At 38.5% G+C, this 23,003-nt stretch overlaps 1 protein-coding gene and 1 long non-coding RNA gene across 2 annotated transcripts in view; one reads left to right on the forward strand and one right to left on the reverse strand.

The window, feature by feature from the left end:
• Positions 1-8,542: 8,542 nt before the first annotated feature.
• On the forward strand, positions 8,543-14,813 carry en2a (engrailed homeobox 2a). Its single transcript, XM_055037887.1, has 2 exons — positions 8,543-9,387; positions 11,695-14,813. The coding sequence occupies exons 1-2, from the start codon at positions 8,901-8,903 to the stop codon at positions 12,012-12,014; spliced, it is 807 nt and encodes a 268-aa protein (XP_054893862.1). The 5' UTR covers positions 8,543-8,900; the 3' UTR covers positions 12,015-14,813.
• Positions 14,814-14,916: 103 nt separating this feature from the next.
• LOC129364938 (uncharacterized) overlaps positions 14,917-23,003 on the reverse strand; it is a 29,160-nt gene continuing 21,073 nt past the window's right edge. The window contains exons 4-5 of the long non-coding RNA XR_008606489.1: positions 21,176-21,357; positions 14,917-15,226 (exon numbers count right to left, since the gene is read on the reverse strand). This is a non-coding gene — a long non-coding RNA (uncharacterized LOC129364938). The remainder of the gene's footprint in view (positions 15,227-21,175; positions 21,358-23,003) is intronic.

Below are 23,003 nucleotides of genomic sequence, written 5' to 3' on the forward strand. Positions count from 1 at the left end.
TAATCTGAGAAAATAACCTCTAAAGCATTAAATTGCATGTCTGAGTGAAGGAAGCATATTGATAACTTGAAAGATTTATATATAATTTCCTTGAAGTCTGATGAACATACATTTTTGCATTTGAAAAAGATGCATGATTAAATGGCAGCAGGAATATTATTGTTGGAATATTTATCTGGTGCTGCAGCGAGCAAGCTGAGTTACATGCATGATGGAAAAGGTCAATGAAATAGATTGAGAGTGGAGAAAATCCTTGCACACTCTTATTTCTCCGCCAAAAGGTCTTCAGCAGCATTAATGTGCTGCTCCCTCTGATAGATAATGAAAGATTGCGTGTATGTATAAGTGATGGAGGGAGAGAGGGGAGGAAAGGGAGGAATGGGGCAGTTAAGGTCTACTGAGTCTTCATTACACCAGAGCAGAGTCCACTCCTGTCCTTTGCCCTCGCTCATTGCCTGTGCCGGCCAGGAATAATGAATTACAGTTGATGCCATGGGAGAGAGGGAGGAGGGTGAATGACTGGAGTCCATTTTAGATCAAATTACGTCTCAGATCCCATTCAAATGGCAGTCTCAGGCTGCTCTTTGGCTTCTCTGTGTACCCCTGTCTTCAGGGTAAATGATCCGTTCACACCTCTTTTCCATCAAAGCATTTTAGAATCCATTATTCCCACTTTTCTTGCTTTGCTCCATGGCAAATTACCCAAAAGTAAATAAAAACAAAACCTGATCCAGCATCAACTTTAAAAGGATAAACAGCCATCATCGTTATCATGGTGGTGGAGTGGAGGATTTATCAGCTCAGTCAGCGAGCTCAGCCACATCTGTGTTGCTTTCCTCCTCTTCTTTCTGCAGGACAATAATAAAAATGACAGCATAAACCTGTAATGATGCCACATTATGCATCCCATCCAAGCAAATTCTTGCCAGTGTAAATTAAACACACCTAGAGCATCTCACAGCACAGATCGGACTCTGTGATGTCAGCCAGGCCAATGACGTTGAAAATTAATGGAATAAATCAAGATCCATTCCACTATCTGTCTGGAAGTTGGCCAATTTTAGGAACTCAACAAACAGAAAGGCTAAAAGTAGAACACAGGTCGACAAGCTCAACATTGACTTCAGAGGAAATAAGAAAACAAAGAACAAAAGGGACAAGTTGTTTTTTATTGGAATTTAACATGCTAGACCAACACAAAGCAGAGGACAATTGCAAAAAGAAATTAAAAAGATGCATAATTTTTGATGTTTTTTTTTGCTTTCAAATAACTTGAGAAGTGTGACAAACATACATTTATGTTACGTTCTAAACACCTTGTAAAACTGCCTTTCCTGTAACTACAGCTGCTGTTATTTTTAGGGCATCTTTCAGACGCTGGAATTGTTGCCCAAATAGCTCAAGCTCAGTCAAACCAGACAGTGAAGCATTTGATAACAATTATATATGGGTCTTACACATTCAAAATCACATTTTTGTCAGGACTTTGACTGGACCCTTCTAATTCTTGAACATGCTTTGATCTAGCTACTTGTTTACTCTGCAGTCTTTTGCAGCCTCTGGCAGGATTTCTTCCAGTACTTTGGACAGGCTGCAAAAGAAAAGCACCCCCACACCATAATGCTGCCACTACTGTGTTTAGTCATGATGATGGTGTTCTGGATGTTTTAGACCAGGAATAATGTTTCGTACGTTGACAAAAGAAGTTTTGGATCCGAGTAACTGCCTGTTCTCTGATGAACCTCTGAGGTCGTAATGGACTAGCAGTAGGTGTACTGACATGAACTCAATGACAGGCAGGACGCTGTTTGATAAGGCAGATTTTTAGGCCAAGCTGCTCTGGATTTTATTTGTCGGAACGAGAATATAGGGGTTGGATATAAATTCACACCACACTGTAGATTTTGCTATTATTTAAATATTTTCTGTGTTGTTTCTTGCATTAGTACCTTATGTTGGTTATTTCAAACGAGTCCCAGTAAAATCCATATTTAGCATAAGATATAAGTGAAAACTGTGCACATTCTAAATATTTGTAAGGCTTACACAATAAGTCTATGTGCTGTTATTTTGAGTAATCTATTCAATGGACCCTTAATGACCCAGTTAAAGCTTGCAGCTTCACCCACAAAGGTCAGTGTTGGGCATGTACTGATTAGTCTCTGTGTGTGTGGGCAGACATGCTTTGCGCCTCTCAGCTGAGAAACGTTCAGAGTTGGCATGGCTGAAAGTTAGTGCTGTGGTGCTGACGAGCCCGCGCTCCCGATAAGTGACAAATTCACAACATATCCGCGTCGTGGGGGGTAAAAACAACTCAGGTGCGGTAGCATGGGAGGGTGGGGAGAAAGGAACTTGGGCGCACATGGCACTTTCAGGGGAGTCCGGCTCTATTTTGGCGAGTTTGACTGCAAAGGGCGCGGTGCCACACAGGGAGAGGGGTCGGGTAACCGCTCCTGACTGACCTCCTCTATCTATAATTAAATCCGGGAGCTGAGCGCAAGGGCAGAGCTTAAATTGTTTTCTCACCTTTTAAAAAAATCTAGATAAAACAATGCTTTTTAAAGTTTACATAAATGTTTTCCAACTCAGGTAGACTTTTAAAACTCACTTACGGGGTCTCGTTTTTGCGTACATGTTTTGAGCCTTAGGCTCATGTTTGAACGGTTTTAGAAAAGGAATCATCAAGCTGCGCGACAAACGGTGACTGTGTTTTGCATGCATCCGTCAGGGGAAAGTCGAAAAGGCGCTCTCGACTTCACGTGAATTTCCTGTTATTGCATTGTTCCTGGTATAGAGGGCTGGTTAAACTCTCAGAGCAAGAAATCTGTGTTTACTCTGCAGCAAGTGCTTTCCACCTGTCCATCTCCCACTTGTTCCTCCCTCCCTGGCATGTCAAAAACTCCAAAACATCCCAGATTTAGCCCGCACAAGACAGTGGAAAATCCACAACTTTTGAGGGATGAACGCAAACTACAGCGCACAGGTGCAGCTGCTTTGATGATTTTTGACATTGCACGCTCTTTTCTTCAAACTCTTTTTTTCCCCCTTCTCCTTCTTTTAAATAATTGTCGGCAAGTTAACTTTTTTTGTTCCTCTCCAGCTAACTCTGGAACAATCGCATGGCAGCTTGTTTGTTCTAGAAGAATGGGAATGTAAAGCCTGGAAACTTACAGAAATAGCCACCGCGGACAGAACATTCCTTGGTGTCAGGAGTAAAACCTCCGCACTGTGAGAACTGCAGACCTGGAGTTCAACGGGACAAGCCAGGGATCTGGGACGAGTTAAGCACCGCAGACATATAGCCGCTCTTAGAATATGAATATGCATTATACTAACGAAGGGGATTAAAAAAAAAGAAAAAAAGTGCATCCATGCATATCAAAACAAACTTTAATGTCATTATCTTTGACATCAAAACATTCATCAAACACTTCTTTGTTGTTTTAGAAAGTTGCACGTGGTTTGAAAGATGGAAGATTTCAGTGTGGATTTGATTTCTATAAAAAAAATAAAAATAAAAGAAGACAAATCTGTATTTTGGGGGGAATAAATGCGGGACAATTTATTTATTTTATTTACTGATGCATTCACTCACTGCAAACAATCTTTGTTTATTTGTGTACAGACTTTATTTACTTTCATATTTACACTTTTCTTTTATGTGCACATTATTCATGAAATCCAATTTGATTCCTATGGGCTCATTCGTGCAATTTTTTTCATTACTATTACTATTACATATATATAAAGTCACACTTTTATGGACTAAACTAGCGTATATCTGTATATCAGTTAGTTTCACCGTAGTTTGTCAGACGCTTTCTTTCCAAAACGATGAATGGAACCCTTCAACAACTTGATCACTCACAAAATAAACACCTACACTTAAAAAAAGCAATTATTGACCATCAAACGGGGATTGCTGCCCACGTTCGTGGAGCTTTCAGGGCTTCGCTGATGGGAACTCAGCTGCTTTCAATTAGCCTTCATCTAATTTAGCTGAGGCCCTAATTGCGCTCAGGGTGGTAGTTGTTTGCGCTACGCCCCGTTTGAGGCTTCTGTTGAGAGAAGAAGACGACGAAGTAGAAGAAAAAGAAGTAAAAGAAGAAGAAAAAAAGAACAATCCCGATTCAAATGAGACTTATCTACGCCACAACGATCAGGCGGATTAAGACTTATTAAAACCTATAAAGGGCTAAAAGCAAAAGATTCCACAGATACAAAGTCCACAGCGTGGCGAGTCCAGAGGATCTCCCTGTAATCACAATGAAATTCCGGGGGGGAAAAAATACAAACAAATTATATAGACATCATGTAGCTGCAGTGCAATGTGCGGGGAATAAATAAGAGGGGAAATGGTTCGTGTAAAGGCAAATATTTAGTCAAAAACAGGGTCATCATAATTTAGGCACTTTGGAGAACCCATGCAACAAGATTCAATTGCTTAATAGAACTGTAAACATCTGGATTGCTTTACGATGTTTAACTTTCCTTTCAGCGCATCCTTGTTTTGTCTTATTTTCACATTTTAACAGGTGTAGATCTCCCCTTAAAAATCTATCTTAGTCAGTTACCGACTGACTTTTTTTTGTTTCTGTTTCCTCTCTTAGCAATTAGGGCTCGCTTCTACTATTTTCTGTGCCATGCTCTTGGGCGACCCAGGATCATAAGAAAAGAAAGGAAAAGAAAAACAGGGGATAGCCGGCTTCCAGATCTTAAGAAAAAAAGTGAAAAAGGGAGGGAAAAAAATCATACAGGATCATCAAATAGAAGAGACGTGCTTTCAGGTTTTTGAAAGGACACAGGAAGCTGGAGGATTTGGTGCGACCCCTGCGATGGTGACATAGCCGATATCTTAGGGGACCCCCATTCATCTGGAGGCAAGGATGATGACCGGGAAGAAGGAGGGATAGGCGGATGGCGGGGGGGACGGGGGGGGACGGTGGGGCCGCATCTGCAGAAGGTCCCACCGCCCTCTGATCAGTGAGCTGGCACACATCACGGCGTCCATTCACAAATCCTCCTCCTGCGCGTCACCTTTTGTAGTACTCCATAGTACTGACGTATACGACAATCCTACCAGGAGAGATACGGGGGAGGACGGGGTGGGGGTGTGTGTGGAATGAAATGGGTTATAGGAACTCAAGGACAGGGCACATGCGCACAACGCGCGCCATTGATTTATAGGCGTAGGGAGGGGTGATATGTCTACGTGCGCGCGCGTGCGTGAGTCAGGGAGAGGGAGGGGGAGAGGAGCTATATGTGGATGTTGCCATATACATTGACTGCATGCAGAGATACACAAGTCTTCATAAAATTAGAAGAATACTCTATGAAAAACAGGAAATACACGCGCACTTATATAGCATATATATATATATATATATTATATATATATATATATATATATATATATATATATATATATATATATATAATATATATATATATATATATATTTATTTATTTTTGGCCGCATGCATCCCAGCGTATGGTTCTTATTTTTGTACAAGAAAATACAAGAACAGGGCAAATAGAGGTCGTGTTTGTTAATGTGGACTTCTGGAATGCATGCAAAGCATTTCAGTGTATAGTATGTTTATTGCAAAAAAAAAATACAAATAAACAAAATTTTTGTGCAGCTATCAAGAAATTTAAGCGGCTGCAGGGCCTGCAAGAACGTGATGTTTGCGTTCAACATGTGAAATCGTTGCAGACACCGAGGCCTATGACTGGTTTCCAGAAACAAGGTTTTCTCTGCACAACAGCAACAGCTGCATGGCTCTTTGTTAAACGCGTCAACAGTCAAAACAACAAGAAAACCAGTTTTAAACAAAAACTTTTGCCCAGACTGCATATGTTTTAACCATTTATTGCACATTTGGGAGGAATGCAAAAGATAGAAGCCTTTTTGCACTTTTGGAGTACCAAAAAGGCAACCGGTATGATGAAAACATAGTTGGCGTACATTTATTTATTATTTGCAGGACGGTTTTTGCATGAAACAGCAAAAATCCTAATTCAAAGTACTTCACAAAACCAAACAGCTGTGAGAAAACACCTCAGCCAAATAAGAAAGTGCTACCATATATTTACCAGTTTATAGCTTAAAAGGCGGTAAAGTAAAATTAGGATTTCATTTGACTGTAGCCCTTTTGCGATCCCTTAACCAGACAGGAGTGGCTGGTTAAAAGGTTGACTCGAGTTGCAAAAATTTGCAAAAAAAAAAAAAAGCTAATAATTTCAAAAACCATTAAAGCGGGCAACTTAACAAAAACATGATATAGCAGTTAATGTTCAGTTTTCCTTCAACAAAGCGGATAGTGACCACGATGGGCGTTTGCCTGCCAAAAATGAACATATAAAATATTGATTCCATCAAAGTGAGCATTTTTACCTGTTTTTCGGGAACAAAAATCATCTGAAATTTTCCGAGCTTTACTATCTGTCCTAGACTCATATTTTTTATTTTTTTTTTGGAACGTTTTTCCTATCTTTTCCAGGGATAAGACGACTTTTAGGGGGGCTTGATTGAATAATATGTAATATATTGTAATGCACAAAAGGCCTCCCCATTCTAATTCAGAGTCTGCAGTGGTGTCATTTCCTCCAGACGCCCCTGTTTTTTTGCTGGGGAGGTTAGAGGCCAAGCCCAGGCGGTAGCGGCCTGTCTGTGGATCCATTGTCTGCTGCTTATTTAGCGCTCAACATTAATCTGCGCTTCCCCTCACAAGTGAGAAACAATCGCAGCGTGAGAGTGGCCTGTCTAATTACACCTTTCACTCTCAACTTGCCACTGTTTGGACTGGACGCGCAGAAGCGGTGGGTCTTGGTCAGGTAATCAAAATTCAAATGTTTAGGCTCGGAAATAAGACATGCATTTTTAACGTCACAATGAAGCTATTGCTCTAATATTCTTTAAAAAGCTAAATACTAGACACATATATAAGTAAGGGGTTTAACCAATTACCTAAAAAAATACAATTGCAAAAGACAATGCCTGTACTCTTTATAAACAAGGCAGCAATCAAAAAGGCGGAAGCATAAAATGCTTTTTTTTCTGCACAGCTAGTCAAATGTGACGAGAGAAGTTTCATATGCCAAAATTTCAAATAAAACAGCTATTAGAAAAAAAAAACATTCAAGCAATAATAAAACAATGCTATACGATCACATCCGTCAAAGTAAGCACAAAACATGTCAGGCGCAACATAGCATTTTAGAAAATATACACGTCCCCCAAATTTGCAAAAAAATAAAAACAGGAAAAGATGTGGAAAAGACAACGCACGTTTTTTTTTTTTTTATATAGGCCTACTAAAGAATTAACTCAGCCAGTCTCACCAACGCTCTTTCTGCAAGATTCCTCCTCCTTGACGCAAACCGTCCCGGCTCCAAAACGCCAGAGGAGCACCGTCCGTCCTCACTGATTGGGGGAGAAAAGCGCAGAAAACTCGGCTTTGGAGGTGGTCAGCAAAGTTACTCAAAGTTTTGTCTTTGGCGCGACTCCGGATCCCGAGCGGCGCGCACAAAACAGTTTGTTTGCATCACTGATTTCTTTTAAAGGGATATGGACCCTGTTCTGGGGCGACCGCAGCTGTCATGGCAGGAGAAAGCAATCACATTTAAAATACTAAAAGCACATCAGCGTTGGCTCTTCTGGCCATCGAGCTTTAATTATCACGCTTTTTAGTTGCGTGTTATGAGATGAAGTGACGCTATTTTGCAGGAAACAAGCACGTATAAAGAAAAGTCGTTAAGTTCAATGAGCTGGTAAATGTTAATATAGTGATATAATAGCTTAGAAAACCAAGGCTGTTTTACTTCATTTCCTAATGTTGATTTTTACGCATAATCTACACCAGCTGACTTTATGTAAAGCGTTTTTATTTAAAGTATGCACAGCTTAAATTTATCACAACTGTTACAAGTGGGCCTGAATTCAACAAACAGCACCTCACTTCTACGTGATACAGTAGGGTATGTTGCATTCCCCCCTAAATAGGTCAGGTGCAGAATTAGTTTCGGTTTAGGCAGATTTTCAACTGTTAATCAGCTGATGAGCATTTCTACTTTTCATCTACAAAATTAAACTTCACGTCATTCATATATGTTCTTGAACAAATGAAAATCTAATTTCCTTATGTGTTATTGAGACTGTTAAACCCCGGGGATCCTCGTGGCTGAACATGTCAACCCCACCGTTGTTTTTCTGTTTTTCGCCTCACAAGCCACATTTTCTCAAAGTCCTGAGAAAAATAAAGTACAACATGTCATGAAATACTGGGTGTATCTGTGTGCATGCACTGGATTCAAATTAGGTTTTCGTCCTCGTACATGTTCAGGGCTCTTCCCCTTTTACTAGGGCGAGGATGGGGCGTTTGTAGACTGCTCCGTAGTCTGCGTCATGTGGCCCAATTTCTGCTGTCCCATTGGTCAGAGGCACGTGTCTGGGAGGAGGGTGGGAGAACGTCACTCGGGGGGCTCGCATTGAAAATAAGAACAAAACTCCAGAGTGAGAGTATTAGAGCATCAGTTTAGGAGCCTCTTTATTTACCCTTAGTTTAGTTTAGGTGTAGGCATTCCCGAGGACGACCAAATCGGATGGTGGTATAAATTTGGATGGTGCGCAAATGGCAAGCGCTTTAGCTCTAAGATATCACTTGTAACCCGATTTTAAGGGAATATATGAGACAAATTATGCTTTTCTCAAAGGACACTACGGCAAGGCTTTGCGTGGTGTCCAAGGCACTCACTGGTATCTGAGTTGGTTTATTTATTTATTCTACCCGTGCAGCTTTTTTGGGGTAGTTTCCCTCAAAGTTCTTCGCAAAAATTTCTTGCTGCGGAGGGAGCGACAAAGGGGTTAAAGAGCATAAAGTGGGGGAAAGTGAATCAGTATGGAAGAAAATGATCACGGCAACAGAGATGCGGTGGAGCGACAGGAGTCCGCGGATGAATCCAATAGAGCCATCCTCCCCCTGCTACAGGCGCCGGGGAACCTGCAGATCCCGCACCGGGTCACCAATTTTTTCATCGACAACATCCTCCGGCCGGACTTCGGACGCAAGAAGGACGTGGACGCTCACCGCGATGAGAGCAGCCCAGCGTCGCGGGAGAGCCGCGGCAGCCCCGCCGCCCCTCAGACTGAGCCGGTGGGCAGCACTGTGCCAGCGGAGGGGACCTCAACTCCACACACAGTCACCGGGCCCAAGAAGCCCGCGAAAGCCGCCGAGGAGTCCCTGAAACCGAGCGGGGAGAGCGGAGACCAGTGCCTAAGCTCAGACTCAGACAGTTCCCAAGCCAGTTCCAACCCATCCATGTCGCAGCCCATGTTGTGGCCAGCCTGGGTCTACTGCACCAGATACTCGGACAGGCCCTCTTCAGGTTGGTGACATACTGTTTTACTACATCCCCGTATATTTTCTGTAACCTGAAATACCCCGTAACACTGACCCAGGATGGCTTGACCGAGTTTTAGCTGCAGCAGGGAGAACGATCGCTGTGGAGCGCACAAAGCGGAAAGAATACTTTTCTAAGTACAAAATATATATTTATATATATGTATGTATTTGAACCTCGAGCTGCATTCAGAAATAGAATTTACGCCAAAACGTGGCATCAGGTCCGAACAAACGTAAATAATTGATCTCATTATTATTAAACCTAAACCAGAATCTCGAACGATGAGAGTAGGCCTTTTGAGAAAATGAAAACAAAAGAGGATAAATATTTAGTGTCTGCGAAACGAATTTTTACATTTTTTTTATTCTTAGCTGTCGACAAAAATATAATTAGTGACACATTTTTTAAACTTTACGCATAGATCGTTTCTCAGTATAGTAATGAAAATCCGAGACTCTTGGACTATTTTTTATTTTTATTTTTTGCAAGTAAACACAGGCGAGCTGAGCCTCTTCCAGGCTTTAGGAAAGCCTACAAAACACTAATAATTGATGCACTTGTAGAGTCTGGGTTTGTTTACTAAAAGTTATATTTGGGGTTATAGCAATGTGATTTAATAACTATCGTTGCTCAAGATGCAACGATAGTTGTTGTCAACTATTTGGTATATTTATAAACTATCTGATAAAGTCCCTGTCATGAATCGTCTCACTGAGAAGTAGATACGATTTTTAATTTTTATTTTTTTTTTTTGGCGTGTATATAAAAAGTGGAGAACAACTTGTTCTCATGCATTATGTAATGCTATACTATAGAGTGGCGTGGGGGGACTACTACCAGTTGCAGGGCTTCAGTTCTCATTCAACATATCCTGGGTCTGTTTCGTTGATGTTTTGGCGCACTGTTTCGGATCAGAAGAGCCAGCAGGCCGTGTTTCCAGGTGGAAAGTGACTGAACGTGCCATGAGAGCAGCTCAGATCCAAAATTCCGTTCACGTCCGTCTGCCAAGGAGTTTTTCAGAAAGTAAGGGAGGAAGAATGAGAGCGACAGCAAAATTAACATTAATTCTTCACTGAGCAACAAAAGACACGGATTCTTCCACTTTTCTTGCAGAAATGTGTTTATATGAGAGTGCCTAAGACTAGACGTAAATGTCCAACGTGTATGCGTGTGTGAGTGTGTGTCTGATGTGTGTCTGCGTTTGTAAGAGAGGGAGCAACAGGGAGGCATGGCTGCTTTTGGGAGCTTAGGACAGATTTTGAGCCATTGTTTGTTGTCTTTTTCTGTAAGTTTTCAGAGCGAAAGATTATGGCTTTAAGTTATTCAGACAATTTTACTTTCGATGTTTTTTTTTTTTTTGGTTTTGTTTTGTTTTTTGTTTTGCTATTTTTTTATGTTTTGGTTATACAGAAACACAAACCGAACTGAGGACGCACCAGATGAGCATGTTTGTTTACATGCATTTTGGGCGATTAGAATAAATATTCGGGAAAAAAAAGTGACCTTTTGCTGTAAAGTGTGCTTTACGCACGGATTTTGGGTGCAACTGATGTTAATTTCCAGAATGCAAAGTGGGAGAATATTATACGATTCACGATTTAGTGAGGTAGTTTGCTCGAAACCATAAAAATATCTTCCTGGTGGAGCTGTTTTGGTTTATGTTTTGGCTGGTTTGTGGTTAGTTCGCTGCTTCGATAATTCGTATCCTAATTCGTTTCCACACGTTGCCATTTCGCTGTTTTGTATTTAAGCTATTGTAATCTGTTAATTAATCGTTGTAGAGAAGTACTTTCATCAGTGGCCGTGATACATGTCCAGTCTCGAGTAAATAGCTGTTTAATAGCCAATGTTGATCTGAAACCATTGTGTTACGCCTTATTTCCATATTTAAATTCAGACTCTTGTTTTGCGCCCGTTGATGCTTTTTTAATATGCAAGATTTTGAACCCTGATTGTACTAAAATAACTTTTATCGAGCTACTGATGGTAATACTATAATATAATATGGAACATTCTCTACACTGCAGCTTATTGGGTACGAAATGGAACTTTCCACTACGCATTTTGGGAAATAGTTACATTTCGTAGACCATACATACCTCGACCTTTTGGAGCTTTTATGGACAAAACTAGAAAAGCACAACATGGAAAATGGGCGGAAAAAAATACCAGCATTCAATTATTATGACTATTATTTGATCAATTATTCTTCTATATATACTGACAAACAACTGCGTGTGTTTCTGAAACCCCTCCACCTCCCGCTCCCCAATCTCTCCACCCTCTCAGGGCCAAGATCTCGCAAACCAAAGAAGAAATCGACCAGCAAAGAGGACAAGCGACCACGGACGGCCTTCACAGCAGAGCAGCTGCAGAGACTAAAGTCGGAGTTCCAGACCAACCGGTACCTGACGGAGCAGAGGCGGCAGAATCTGGCGCAAGAGCTGGGTCTGAACGAATCCCAGATCAAGATCTGGTTCCAGAACAAAAGGGCCAAGATCAAGAAGGCCAGCGGCACCAAGAACAGTCTGGCCTTGCACCTGATGGCGCAGGGACTCTACAATCACGCCACCGTCACGTCGAAAGATGAGAAATCAGACAGCGATTGATTCCCAGAGATGTAAACAGCAGCCTCCTGACGAAAAAGAACCTATAGTAATCCTATGATAGATTTATATAGAGATTAAAACTCTACTTACAGGAATATTTAATGTTACCACTGCAGATACTTTAACTATCACTCACCATGGATGTACACAATGGCTCCAAGAAACCATAACAAATGAATAGATTCCCTACACGAATTTCTAACCGAACCATAGGCCTCTATAGGTTCCTATGGGAATATTATAGTGATTTTTTCGTTATATGGGAGGTGTAATCAAGCCTACAATGCAATAATATGATCGAATAAAGGGCCAGTGTGTAGCCTTTACCAGCATAAATTGTTAAAAAAAAGAGAGAGATATTTCTGCAATATCACGTCTATAAAAGATGTATAAAGGTACGTTTTCATTGTTTTTGTCGTCCCCGCCCCCTTCCCGGGGCTACCAATGCTTACACTCTCCATTTTTATAAGCCGTATAAGGATTACTGCTATCCATGATTGTCATCGTGTTACATTTTAACTAACTGGCACTTGGCGTTTTTACTTGTCAGTAAAGTGGGAAATTAATAAAAAGAAAAAGAAAAAAAAAAAAAAGAAAAACTGAAGTCCAAAGAATATTTTTCTGCTGCATCCAGGCTACTGTGAATTTAAATATGCTAACAAGGTTTTTCTAATGCCATGCTGGCTTGGTTTTCTCGGTTGTTTTTTGCGTGCAAAGTGAAAATCGAAATTTGTTAGGGCTAATTGGGCACTGCATTATTATTTTTTTTTATTATTATTTATTTAATTTTGTTCCCCAAGCGTTGTTGTAGTTATGCAGTTTGTTGGAAGTGACCAGTGGCGTTTCTTGCAGGAATGGCACCCTGGGTGAGGTTGTCCTTTGGCCACCCAATACATGTAAAGAACCCACACCCAAAACCTATTTTACAGAGAATGTTTTTATTATATAATCCAGCAGAATCATTTAGAGATACACATATTGAACCTACATTTTTTGATTTGTTCATTTAGAACACAAAGACTTGGGGATGCACCGATGATTGGCCATATATCAAAGTTGCATCTTTTTTTACTTAAACAGCTCTAATCTGTGATTGGCAAATTTGTGTCTGTAAACACAACTAGCAGTGTGTACTTTGATGGAGTTGTCTTTGGTTTGGTTCAAAATCAAGTTAAGATTAGGGATATATTCTTCATGCATAAATTGCAATAATTTTGTACTTTCAACATTTCTTGTTTGAATTAAAATGACACCTATCAAAGAAGCTGCAAAACATTTTATTTTCTCTTTGCTGTGTCTTAGTTTGTTAACATAAAAAAATGAGAATTCATAAAAATGATAATTAGCACCTCATACCTCAGGAAGCCGAATATTGGCCGGAAAAATCTAATTGGTGCATCTCTAAAAAGAATCGTGTTTCTCTAAATAGAGATAATACATAATAATTACAGAAAATATCAGTAGAATTTTTTTTACCACTAATCATGCTATGCTTGATTAGTGGTAATCAAGCATAGCAAATCTTTCAAAATTTTCTCAGTTTAAAATGTGTTCTTTCTCCTTTCTGTGTCATGGCGCACCCAGACCAGGCAGCCCTGGGGATATAGCCATGTCTCAAAAACCGCCACTGGAAGTGAAAGAGCAAAATAAATTTTTTTAAATTTTCTTTTGTAACTAACACACAAAGGTAGGCCTTGCTTATATGATTATGGTCATCTCACGGCCTTTAAATAAATGTGCGTGTTCTCTTCATTATATGCCAATGCATCAGTGCAGCTATTATAGTTTAAAATAGCAATATGAATCATTTTTTGTAGCTAAACAAAGGCTATAATGCTGCCTTTTGAGTCACAGAAACAACTCTGTAGCATAAAGACAATGATGACAACCATTTCTGCGAACTCTTTACTCTTTTACATGCAGGTTGTTGGATGTTCTTGGTAAATCTTTCTCTATTTACATTTTTATTGCATATCCATATATCATAAAAAGAATGGAACTCCGTCAGTGACTGTATTACAAATCTCTTATCGTTGTTGAAAGGACTTCATATGTGTATTTATATAGATTATATTGAGAAAAAAATCTATCCAATGACCAGTGTTGCTTTAGAATAGATATCTGAGGTGTTTACACTGCTTGTTTATCTTGCAATAACTTCTTTTTGTTTCCTTTTTGTTTGTTTTTCTTTGTGAATGAAAAAAAAAGTTTATGGGGCCTTTTTTGCATGAAAGCTGCAATTTGTTGTACTTTGGGCAAAAACAACTGTGTTTATTAACTTTGGTCTTTATTGACAAAAAAAGTATGATCGAGTTTCAGACTGTATCCATACCAAATTGTGGACTTTTTTGCCTTTTTTTTTCAATGTGTTCTTTTTCTTTTGTTGTGCATCTGCAAAAAGTGTGTGTGAATAACAAAAAAAAAGAAAGAAAAATCCACCAAACAGAAACACACTTTGCCTTAAAAAGTTCGAGTTGGAACTTTTTTCCTGAAACAGAACTGTGCCGAATCAGAGAAGCAGTGTTACTTCAAATGCAGACTTACTCAAGTTTTAATGCCTTTATGAGAACTGCTGGTACGACATTATGAATTTACTCATCAGCGTATATCTATCTATATATGAACATGTTTAAATGAAATTACAACACAGAGTTGTAGAATACAATGCTATTTTTTATTTTATGTTGGAAGTATTCTTTGGTATAAATGTACATAATTTGTATCATGTATTAATTGTGTAATTAACTGCCTCCTGAAAAGCCGCAAAAGAGTAAATAAAACCTTGGAGATTATACATGAGTAGGTCTCTGGCTCTTTTTGCAGTCATCTAGTGAATGTACATACAAAAAACCTTTATTATGTAGGTTTACTCAAAAAAAAAAATACATTACATGTTCACAAATGTATGTGTAAACATAAGAAATCTCCATGAAATCTAATCAAAATCACATTCATTACTTTCCAGATTAAAACATTTGCAAAAAAAAAAAACAACAAAAAACATCCAAAGATTATGCAACTGAAAACCTTGAACAATTCCCAGGCATGTTTCCTCAACAATGCCTTATCTGCATTTCCATACTTGCACCGCTAGTCTTTGAACGCCATATCTAACGGCCAGCGACTAGCGTTGGAGCAGATTGGGGGCTGCTCCCAGCACTGTCTTCGAGACGGTCAGTCTTCTTCGCTGCCTCTGAAAGGAGCCTGAGCTTCTATCGCGAGGCAGAAATGGGGAGCAGAGAGGGGGAGATAGGAAGGGATGGGGGGAAGGGAGGGTAAAGAGAGCAATGAAGGTCAAAGCCCGTCATGGCTGCAGGTGGCTGTCCCCCCTTCCCTCCCTTCTTCACCCTACCCCACCTCCGCCTCTCTTAGTAACCCATTCTCCACACACAGCTTTCTCACTCTCTAAACTCATACACTAAGTCTGCCTTACACACATACGTATGCACACACACATTTATCACTGTATTTCCTTTTATTCTCCCACACATTCCCCAGACTCCATTCATTTCTGTTAGTTCTCTCTCTCTCCCACACACACACACACACTGGTATACACGCACACATTCACACTCCACTGTTGTTTTGATCCGACATTCAACCAATAGGAATCTTCATCTGAATGTTCACAGGAAGAGGAGCTGCGGGAAGTTCAGATAGGGACACCAATGAATGAACAGAAACTAAGGCTGTTTAGCAACATGGGCGCATTCTCCTGGAAATTAAGAGAAAATGTGTTATCTGAGGATGGTTTGGAAAAGGACATTAAAGATTTCTCAAGTGAGATTCTGTCAAAAGATACAAGTAGTTAATATTTTACCTTCAGCAGATAACTCAACTCACGTCTTCATTTAGTATGATTTCAGATATGTTGATTCTGGAAGTTAATGCGAATGGGGAGTTCAAGATGACACCGAGAAGGAAACTGACATCCACCCTCTTTAAACATCTTTATCTCTGTATGCGAACAATATCTTATGACCCCTTAAATCTTCTTCACATTTGGACTGGGTGTTTTTCCGCAAAGAAGCCGATAATTATTTACATAGGAAATGAAGCCGAGATGTAGTGCACCACAAACAAGTCCACTGTGAAAGACATACTAAGAATGCAATATATCATTTGTAAGGTATATCCAGTCAAAATAGACATCTCATGCTGCGTAAACAAAAATGTTAAACAAATTTTAAATCAACATTACATTTTTATTGACTTTTACACTGCAACACTGTCTCATTAGAAAATGTTTTACAGTGTCACATAACATATTTCACATAGGAAGACTTAGCACAGGTAAATTATTGACAGCAAGGTTTTAAAGGGGCGGAGCTAACATTTGTAAACCACAATACTTCTCTGTCATACTGATTTTAAAGTGTTTTTATTTTTTACATGTCTGTATGGCGTCATAGTTTCATTCCTTTGCCACTTGATGCTACGCACCACTGGACTCTTGGCTGAAAAAAATTCTACTACACTTTTTCTGTGATTATAATAAAGACAAATTAGGTGCCGGGGAAATATTTTCAGCCAGGAGAAACAAGAACAGCCAAAAAGCATAATAGAAAACACAAGAAAAAGTGCAATAATCAGTATGCTATGTAATCTTAGACAGTAGGATTAACTAGTTTCCAGTTTAAAATAAACAGTTCCATATTTTTCTGATTTTAAACAGTGTGAAACCATAATTTTTTTTTATTTTCAGTTATCGTACCTAATAATTTGATGCCAGCCCGTGCCTACAGACAGTGGCGGTTTCAGCATTAACTGCACCTTTGGTGAGCTCCAAAAATATTGTTCTGTTAAAAATGAGATCTTATGTTTAAAAAAAAAACATGTTGAATTAGTTTTCAAGGGTTTATTTTGTCGAATAATATCTCTTGATGGTGATATCTCTTGATGCTGATCTAAATTTGTGCTAGACTAGCAGAAGTTTAACAAGTTGATATTATGCTTGTTTATCAGTCAAACCACCTGTTAAAGTAGCCAGACTGCAATTTTCTGCTTAGCAGACACTAGTTACACGCTAGCTGTGAGAGTCGATGCTTCTTTAATTTCTAAATCCCAACTATCTATTGGAATTTCTTTATTGTACAATGAAAACATACAGTAGCCTTCTTCCAGCTAACTGACCACCAGTGCACAGCACCAAGTGGGGGAGGTGAGTTGCTGCCTTACTCTGTGCTACATAAACCTCTTATCAGTTCTTTTGATTTCTCTGGCATTTCATTCAACTTTAATCCATAATTATAGTATGACAGAATTTTATGGGAGATTTTGAAGCCTTAAGTTTTCAAAACCTTGGTGTACATCAATATCTATTGGCCTGTTGGTCCAAAGAAAACTACAGAAACTTAAACTTACTGAAGAGAGTGTGGGATGCATCAAGTAAAATATCAGTGTATATATCTCTGCACACAAAAGGGCCCCATCCTGCTATGACCTCTCCTACCATCCTCCTCCTCCCCTACTGTGTCATTTACCCACAGTTTCTGAATGCTTCCTACGGCCAGAGTGGAATCTGCTCAGAGGTGCCCAGGCTTTGTGGCGGAAACATAATTAAAGTGGTGAAAGATGTAAAAGGTGAAGAATAGGGATGACATCAGGCCAATTTCACACTTGGCACTCGAATGGCTAGGTCCAAGCCAGGACTCTTGCCTCGCAACACAGATCAAAGCCCACTGTCAACGCACCAGTGCAGGAAAAAAAAAAGAGGCAAAAGGACACCTAACTATGCTAATCCCCAGGACGAATATATTTTAATCTTGTTAGAATACAAGTTAATGCCGTGGCTCAGTGGCTGAACTTTTTTTTTTTTTTTTTTTGCAAGAATGAGAGGTGGACAAAACTACTTTTACCTTTTCTACACGAGGTGCCTCTGTCTGGTACTGCCGAATAAACAGCCAGAGTCTGAACAAACTTTCTTTTGGGCATACTCACCGTATTATCAAGCTGCGTACTGTACAGGCAGCAGATACTGTAGAGGTCCCAAACCATTGAAAAGGCAAGCAACAGTTTCATTAAGAACAACGATGGGAGGGGGAAAAAGTGTCAGTGACCCTATTTGAATCCTCACTAGGGCATCTAACATGCAAAGGAAATGAGTATTTTGTGGACCAGTTTGTCCCCTCTCACACTGAGCCCTCCTTTCTAAAAGCACCTTGGTAACCCTTGATCTCTCATGTATGGAAGTCAGGGTACTGGGGCCTGCAGAAGTTGACTGGGCAGACAATAGGAAGTGGGTGCATTCTGGTAAAAGTCACACCCAAGCAACTCTCATTTCACACACAGGGTTTGAGTGACCCTTGAAGAAGGATCCAGAACTTTTAAGCTCAAATTCTTTGGGTCATCCATTTTTTTTTTTATGCTAGCAACACATTTTTTTTTTTATGCTAGCAACACATTTTATCTATTATCGACTTGTATTTGTCTTCCTTTCTGCTTATTAGGAAGTAAAACTAATGTAAGTAATTTCAGAGTGTTGTTTTTGATAAATATCAGATTCACATTCCCTGATTTGTGGACCAATTTTTGACCAAGTTTGAACACACTGAAAACAAAGTTTTTTTTATTTTTATTTATTTATGTTTTTGTTTTTTTTATTCAGTGACCGGTAGTGTTAGATCCCAATCCCTTTGTGATCCTATGTGGATAGGCATGTATAGACAATGTATATCTGTATGTATATATGGACCAAAAAAAGTACACATAAAGCCTAAACACATAATTTTCAAAATACTTCCTGATTTAAGTCTTAAGGGTAAAAGAAAGAAAATATTTTCAAATAGTGGACCAGTGGGAATCACTATGAATAATAGTATGGCAATTCTAACATAAATCACAGTAAAGGCAAAATCAACTGGTAATTTGAAGATGTTTATTATGACTATGCTGCTTATGAAACTTATAGGAGATGATGATGACAATGATGACAAAAGTCATGAAAAAAAGTTCAAATCAAAGTGGACATAAAATGCTATAAACATTAATAGACAGACAATAAATTAATATGAAATTAGAGATGAGAAATGTAGTTTGAAAATTATGCAAATATTTTGTAATACTTATTTTAATTATGTAGGTTAAAAGTAAAACTTATATTAACGTGGAATAAATGAAACATACTTACATTTTTGTGGCAATTATGAGTTATTGTAAGCCAGGTAAAAAGTACAGCAAACTATCAAAACTCTAGAGGAGCATAAAGTTTTAGCACAATTCTTCTGTTATATTTGTAGCAGTTATACTCTTAGTCACCATAAAAGTAATGCAAATAAGAAAGGAGCAAAAATTTTAGCAAATTTATTCAAGCTATTTGGTGGAAGGTTTTAGTCAAGATCCCACAAGTAATTAGAAAATATAATACAAACTAGAAATAAGTAAAACTGATTGTATATATTATTGAAATATTGTGTGAATAAGATAAATCTAAAGATAATACAAATATAGGTCCATTATGTTATGAAGATATTTTTTATTTTTGGTAAAACTTATAGGAAAAGTCATAAAAACTACAGATTTGCAAAAATGACTGAAAGATTATGCGGCATTTATAGTGATTACCATATAAATCAGAAAAAAAGTAAATAATGAACGGGTGTTATAGACATTATATGGTATTTATGGCAAAGGCAACACAAGCTGTGAAAAACCCAAACTAGGAATATACATTAAGTAAGTTAATCAAATATTTTGTGGAACTCATGGTGATATAAATGTAAGCTGCAATAAACAAACTAAGGAGACTGAAAGTGGCTTAAATTTTTATCAAGGCATTTTATATTTATGGTGATGACAATAAAAATTTATTTCTTACTATTATTATATCAAATGACTATCATATGTTTTTGATCATATTTAAAAATTTGATTAGTCCATAAAGTCTTTCAAAAAACTGCATCTTTACTGATTCATTTTACACATTTTACAATCTAGTACCTTACCAACATAAGTTTTGCTCTGAGAGCACAGCTTATATATTATTATACTCAAATTTAAAACAAAACATATTCAACTATTTAATTACTCATTTTAAAACTGATAATTTGACATCAATTCTGCAGCTGAAATACTATACCATGTTGATTGATATTAATTCAATATAATTTTTATTGTGATACAATAACCAAAGTGAAAATATTAAATAAATGCATACAAGAGTTCACTGGAAATTTTTAGATGAAAATTTTTGACGAAACTTTTACAGTTCTAATAACTTAATCATTAGTGGGGCAATCAGCGCAGGTTATGTCTACAGTCAGCTGCTTGCAGACTTGCCAGACTTGCCAAATGCTGACACTCGCCAAATGCTGTTGAAATATAGAGCTACCGCGTTAATTTCCTGTTTTTGTTGAGACTGGAAATGTTTCAAAGCTGCCAAATTTTGCTTTCTTGTAAAAGCTGAAAAAGTGTAGTAACATTCTTTAAGCTAGCCGAATGGCAGTGTGCAGTAACTCAAGTTAGAGGGGAAGTACGATATTATGCCAAAGAAAACTTTCTCTAACATGTCATTAAAAGAATTGCAAACTGCACCAACTTTGTGTGCATGCCCAAAATATTTTTAAAACATTGAAACTAACTCTTAGCACTGTGGTATACCTTGATACTGGTATCCAGCCTACATTTACCAGTAATTAAAAAATGATCAACATTTTGTCATTTTGGTATGCATCCCTGAATATTGGTTTGAAGTGACTACGCACCGCAAAACATAAACTTCAACATATATTGGGCTCAAAACTATGTGAAATCCCAAAGTTTTCAACCTAAAACTTCTGCTTTGGATTAACCAAGCATTATTCCAAAGCTGGTTTGGGTATTTAATGCATGAAAGAAAATACTATTACTGGAAACAAAAAATTAGCTCAGGTAGGACCTGTGTCCTAGTTGTCACAAGGGACACAGGTGCAAATTAAGCTATGAAAAACATCAGTGTTTTAAGTTATGAGGTGCATTACAGTTTCATAAGTCAAGGGAGTCCAGGCAGGAGAAAGTAGATCTCTTGAGCAGATTGGTTGCTTTTTATGTTACATTCTCCTTACACATACAAAATAAAGATGTAGCTACAATGTACAGTCATGCCAGTTCAGGCCTGCTTTTTACTGAGTTCATGTTGCTTGCTGACACACAGTTAGACAGGGTCAAGGATACATCTGACTCACCTCAGACCTCTGCTTTCCCTCCGGAGAATGGCCTGTCACTCACTTTATGGTTACGGATCATAGCTGACAGAGGCACAAAGTGAGAGCTCGATGCTGCATCAACAGCACCAACATCATCGCCAAAAAACCCCATCCTTAGTGTGACATCTTCCTCCTAGTCCACCAACACAGCTCTCTCTGCACTGTGGAGAGAAAAAAACAACATTCACACACCGAGAGCTAATAATAAAGTGTCATTCAGCGAGAGTGGGGAAGAGCTAAAAATAATGAAATATAGACATTTACCTTTAAATTCTGCACACTGATGCTTGAATATAGGAAGTCTAGCAACAGAGTTGTTAAAAAATGGCAGCCAATGCTACAAAGCTAAAAAAAATGACAGGTTATATTTCTTAATTTAAGCTTTTCGCACAGACTGGGTGTAAAAATGTTCAGTGTTGAGGTTAGTGAAACAGTGTCAGGTTGCTGTATTAAGATAGCCTTTAATTAGTAAGATGACAAAATAATCGCATCCATAGAGATGTTAGCCTAGGAGCAAAGGGCTTTGCCAATCTGTGATCTTTCCACTTTGTTCTTTTTTTGTCTTTTAAATTAATGTGGAATTGAAAATAACTTCAGATGGCTAAACTAAGATGTCAACCACATATATTGCATACATAATTTTAATACTTTAAATTTTAAAATGATACATCGTAAAAAAAAATGGGATGAGGAGCTACCACTTAAGATACAGCAACAATATGCAATGAATCGTTAAAAAATAAAAACAATCTTGGCAACAAGCTGGACAAATAGCAGTAGCATTATTGCGTAGTGAGACTTAACACTGAAATGACGATATTAGAATTGGATTAACAGATTTTTGGAACTAATGGAGCAAATTTCCCATTTTTTTACTTTTGCATTAGCTTAAAGAAGAACATTCAGCTAGTTTTTAGTATTTTGTAAGGAGCAAAAACTGGTGGAAGTGTGCAACCCTACTACACTAAACCTCAACAATAATAACTTTATGGGGCCTGAATTACCGTAAAATTTAGTAACGGATATGTTTGAAAGTGTACTGATGCATTAAAATCCATATTGCAACAAAAAACATTAAGACCGCAAGCCATTTTCACACATATTTCAAAGAAAGCTTGTGCAGTTGAAAAATAAATAACATTTGTTTCAATAATTTAGATCAGTGTCCGCACCTTTAAAAAAGCAAAGATTTGGTGCAAAAGAACTGAACACAACCCCACGTTCCAGCGGGTGCGCAGTAAAAATCTGCTAGTGTCTCAATTCTAAAGATTTATTACAGAACTGGGGTTTTGAGGTGTATAAGAATTAAATGTATCGCAAAATTCAATAAAGTCATGTAAAAAAGACCTTATCTTTTTCATAAATTTAGATGCTAACTCTGGACCCAGATGGACGCAATTTAGCAAAAAAACATTGTTCTCATTGAGAATGTTGTTGAGTTGGCATACGAGACGAGGCGAGCTGCGGCTCAGCCGATCGTGTTTGCTCACTGAGGTGGGCGTCTCCCTGCTTTTTTTTTTTTTTCTGCTACCCTCTCACTCATTTTGCTGCATGCTGCCATTTTAACTCACTCCTGAATGGCAGGCGAGAGGGCGTGGCTGGTGATGGCGGCAGCCATGATGGTGAAATCACCAGTGCAGAGCCTGTGCAGAGGTTTCGCCAGTAAGGTTCTGAATATACTCTATACTCAGGTATTCGAACTCAGGTACTGTGTACGACATACGATGCATGAGATGTTCACTGAGGACATTATCACAAATAAAAATGTATTAATTATAATTTCCTAATTTCGCAACATTTGCTTTCG

The sequence above is a fragment of the Poeciliopsis prolifica genome, unplaced genomic scaffold (assembly GCF_027474105.1).
Source record: "Poeciliopsis prolifica strain line A6 unplaced genomic scaffold, Auburn_PproV2 SCAFFOLD012, whole genome shotgun sequence".
Taxonomy (NCBI): Eukaryota; Metazoa; Chordata; class Actinopteri; order Cyprinodontiformes; family Poeciliidae; genus Poeciliopsis; species Poeciliopsis prolifica.